Source organism: Quercus suber, unplaced genomic scaffold, assembly GCF_002906115.3.
Source record: "Quercus suber isolate HL8 unplaced genomic scaffold, Cork oak 2.0 scaffold_782, whole genome shotgun sequence".
Taxonomy (NCBI): Eukaryota; Viridiplantae; Streptophyta; class Magnoliopsida; order Fagales; family Fagaceae; genus Quercus; species Quercus suber.
In genome coordinates this window covers 245,530-250,244 of record NW_027070218.1, presented here as the reverse complement: position 1 = coordinate 250,244, position 4,715 = coordinate 245,530, and the positions used below count along the sequence as shown (strand labels likewise).

The window sequence follows — 4,715 nt, the reverse complement described above, 5'->3', positions numbered from 1 at the left end:
AAAAATATAATATTATTCTACTACATAGCATAATTTGGACAATTTAATTTGGTAGTTATTGTAATTTGATAGCATGATTTTTATAGTGCTCAATTTAGATGATACACTATGAGACTTTAATCATTTTTGTTTATTTTTTAATACTTTGTGGTGGACAAAGTACTCTTAATAATTGTATTAGAACTAGAAGTACTCTATAATGCTATTTATTTAGAGAAAAGCAAAGGTTGGCTAAACAAAAATTATTGGATAAGAGACAAATTTTATCTTTCGCAATTTTACTTTAATTATTATTATTATTTTATAACAATGCATATATAGAAATTTAATTCTTAGATTTTGCTAATAATTTTTTATTTGATAATATGTTTTGGGTGGACGAAATTACAATTTCTGCAAAGAAAATAACCTTAATATATTATAAACAACAAATTGTTTTCCTAATTGGTCCAATTAATCATAGTTAATTTTTATTAATTTTTTTAGTTACTTTTTTCCGGTGTTTTGGATTGTAGGCAGAAAAAATAAGTTTGAGAAAGTTTGTTTAAAACTAAAAGAATAATTTCCAAATTTTATATTCTTTTTAATGATTCACAAGATGTTATAAATAATTTTTATTAAAAAATAAATATTTTCATTAACTTGCCTTTTGAATTTTAGAGAAAAATTGTATTTTTTTCATTTTAGTTCGACAAAAATTATTAAATTTATGATTTATAATTGTTCCTATATTACATTTATGATTATTCTTATAATAAATAAAAATATAATTACACAATACATTACTCTTTATTAAATTAGTTTAAATTGCATAAAAAAATTTAATAAAACTATCATAAAAATAATTATCATGCGCAACGCGCAGGTTTGCGGCTAGTATATATAATTACTCAAACTAACATCAACAGCACAACTATAATTCATCATTCCTATGCATAAGCATGGGTTAAAAAAGGTTTTAACATCAAGACACACTAATGTCCAAACACAGTAATGTTATATTAATGTAATGTGATCACACGAATCAAATATTACAAGTATCTAACATTACACTACAATCTAACATCATGCGAACCAAACGCTCATAGTTCCACGTTCCATTCGTTCTCAATCTTCTTCATCATTCAGTTGCATGTATTCAAATTTTGTCCCACCCAGTCAAAACTGAATACTCACGCGAGCTTGTAAGTTGTAACTCAAACGGAACTTTAGCAATTATTTCCTCCAGAAAGAGACATCACCGAAAGCCAACCAAATAATGAGATAAGTTTTGTAAGGCAATGAATAGTTGAAGCAGAGAAGTCTACAGGAAGACCGAGTAAACGTTCCATACTTAATGTCAAATTGCCAACGTTCATAAGACTCGCAAATGAGAGTTAATTGCATATCCATGTTACCTGTCAATTTTTTTAAATCAAAATACTGGCCCATGAGTTGTCAGTGTTAGTGTATAGATTAGCCCATTGGGCTTAGCCTAGTATATTACTTGTACTATACTTCTATTACTTGTACTGCACACATACCTAGCCTATATAAAGGCTCTCTTTTGTATATTGATACACACATAATATTATACAGACTATTCAGTCATTCTCTCTCTTTTTATATTATTAACATGGTATCAGAGCCTTTCCTCTGATTTTTTTGGTTCCTGTGGACATCTCCGGCGTTCTTCCGCTGCCCTCGCCTTCATCCGGTAGTCACTGTCGGAAGCGAGTCACCGCCGTCACGCCCACAAACCTAGAACACTCGGATTTCGTCAGTTTGTTGATCAAACCGCCAAAGTAAAGGTATACATTGACAGATCTGACAGTCCCGAGCAAAACCCAACAAAAATCTGCCAGAAACAGCCTTCCACGCGCCTCCACGCGCCGCCAGAAGTTTCTGCTCACGAGCACGAGCCGCCACGCGCTGCCACGCGCCCCACGCGCTGCCACGCGCCTCCACGCGCCGTCTCTACCCTACACGCGCTTCACGCGCCGTTCACTCGCCGTCCACGCGCCTCACGCGCCTGCCACGCGCCTCACGCGCCTTGCTCCGTTTCACGGACTGCCACGTCAGCCCTAGGGTGACGTCACTCAGCCACGTCAGCATCTCGTGTCAGCATCCCACGTCAGCATCCACGTCAGCATTCCACGTCAGCATCAGCCGTTGACCGTTGACCAGATCGTTGACCGTTGACTTTGACCGTTGACTTTGACCAAGGTCAAAATTTTTCAACAGGACCTGTCTTGCTCAGTTTTTCGCGTAGATTCCGATTTTGGGCTCCGTTTCTGCATTTGAGGTCTCTAAAACTCAGTTTTTGGTCATTTTCTTCATTATGGCTCAACAAAGTGAACGTGACATCATACGTCCTATCACCATTGTGTTGGATGGTCCTACTAGCTATCATGCATGGTCTCAGAATATGACTGTTTTTCTCAAGGGTCGTAAACTGTGGAGATATGTGACTGGTTCAATTCCTAAGCCAGTACCAAACCCTAAGTCCAAAGTCATAGCTGCTGAAGAGTCTTCCACGACTACTGTTACAACAGATGATTATGAAGATCGCCTAGAGGAATGGGAGAGTATTCAGAGTAAGATCTTGTCTTGGTTTATTAATACCTCTATTCCCTCCATTCATAATCTTCTTCCTCGTCTTGAGACTGCTGAGGCTGCTTGGAAGTTTTTAGCCGATCGCTATAATTGTACTAATGATTCAAGCTTAGAGTTCCATATTGAATCAAAACTTTATCAAATGCGACAAGAGACAGGTCAGTCCATTTCTGATTTTTATTCTCAGACTTCTACTATGTGGGAACAACTCTCTGCTGCAGATCCTCCACTAGTGTGTTCTAAGGACATTGAGCTCTTTGCCAAATATCGGGATCGCCGTAAATTTATGCACTTCATGATGGGTTTGCGTGAGGATTTTGAGCCTACTAGGGCTTCTCTGCTTAGCCGGTTTCCTACTCCTTCTCTTGATGCTGCAGTGAAGGAGCTCATCTCTGAGGAAAACCGTCGGCCTGCTTATCACATGTCATCATCTGATCATGTCTTGGCTACACCATCTCCACAGCCTCCCATTGCTGCATTCACTGCTCCTCCACGGATAAACTCTGGGCGTCCCACCTCTCAGTCTTCCAAAGGTACTCGCTGTGAGTTTTGCCGTGCTAAAGGCCATGACATCTCAGTTTGTCGCAAACTGCAGAAATTTGTGCAAGAGCAGAATAAAACTTCTCTTCCTCGGGCAGCTGCTGTATGTCCTTCAGATCCATCGGTTCCTACAGGTCCATCTTTGACTTCCTCACTTACTACGGCTGATATTGAGGCAGTTGTTCAACAGGTTTTATCCCGCACTTCCACTGCCCTTTCTGTCACCTCAGGTAAACAACCTTGGTTTTTTGATACTGCATGTTGTAACCATATGACTCCTGATGAATCCCAATTTTCTGATAAGGCACCCTTAGAACATCCAATCACCATTTACACTGCTGATGGAACTCCTATGCCTGTTAGTCATAAAGGAACAATCTCTTCTCCTTGTTTATCCCTTAGTGACACTTTTCATATCCCAAAGTTATCCCTCAATTTGCTTTCTGTTGGTCAACTTTGTGAATTAGGCGTAGATCTTCTCTTTACTAATCATGGTGTGGATGTGCAGGATCCCCGGACAGGTCAAGTGCTTGGGACAGGCCGTAAGGTTGGTCGCATGTTTGAGGTTCATGACTTGAAGATTCCTTCACAAGTTGTTTCTGCAGCTGCTACCACTACCACCTCCTCACCTGATCTATGGCATGCTCGTCTTGGTCATCCATCCTTATCTCGTCTTCAGTTGTTAGCTTCTCAAGGTCATTTAGGTTCAGTTCAGTTTCAAAAATTTGATTGTACTTCCTGTCATTTTGGCAAACAAACAAAATTGCCCTTTAATAATAGTGACTCATTTTCTTCTGCACCATTTGATCTTATACATTCTGATATTTGGGTCCTGCACCTGTTCCTACTGAGGGGGATCTAGATATTTTGTCATATTTGTGGATGATTTTTCTCGATATTCTTGGATTTATCTGCTTCATCATAGGTCTGAACTTGTGTCTATTTACCAAACATTTCATAAAATGATTCAAACACAGTTCAATCGCACCGTCAAAGTTTTTCGATCAGATAATGCTCAAGAATATAATGATAAATCTTTCCTATCCTTTTTAGACAATCATGGTACACTTACTCAGCGGTCTTGTCCTTACACCTCTCAACAAAATGGTCGTGCAGAACGAAAACATCGTCACATTCTTGATGTTGTCCGCACCCTTCTCATTTCTGCCTCTCTTCCTGAGCGCTTTTGGGGTGAGGCTGCACTCACTGCTGTATACACCATTAATCGTATCCCTTCACCAACTACACACAACAAATCACCATTTGAGCTTCTCTATGGTCAAACCCCTGACTACTCCTCTCTTCGGGTTTTTGGTTGTGCTTGCTTTGTCTCTCTTCCTCCTCATGAACGAACAAAGCTCCAACCTCGTGCTCGTCTCTGTTGTTTCCTTGGTTATGGTATATCTCAAAAGGGGTTTCGCTGCTATGATCCCATTTCTCATCGTCTTCGTGTCTCCCGTCATGTTGAGTTTTGGGAACATCGTCCTTTTACGAGTCTTCAGCAGTTTCCTACATCCTCTTCCTCTGAGTCTCCCATTTTTACTGATCTTTTCCTCCCTCTCTATCCTGAACTTGTGGAG

At 39.4% G+C, this 4,715-nt stretch overlaps 1 protein-coding gene across 1 annotated transcript; it reads left to right on the top strand.

Annotated features, from left to right (window-relative positions):
* Nucleotides 1–1,927: 1,927 nt before the first annotated feature.
* Nucleotides 1,928–3,937, top strand: LOC136064857 (uncharacterized). The gene is made up of 2 exons (XM_065767192.1): nt 1,928–3,365; nt 3,644–3,937. Exons 1-2 carry the CDS (start codon nt 2,321–2,323, stop codon nt 3,679–3,681), a joined length of 1,083 nt encoding a protein of 360 aa, XP_065623264.1. The 5' UTR covers nt 1,928–2,320; the 3' UTR covers nt 3,682–3,937.
* The last annotated feature ends 778 nt before the right edge of the window (nt 3,938–4,715 follow it).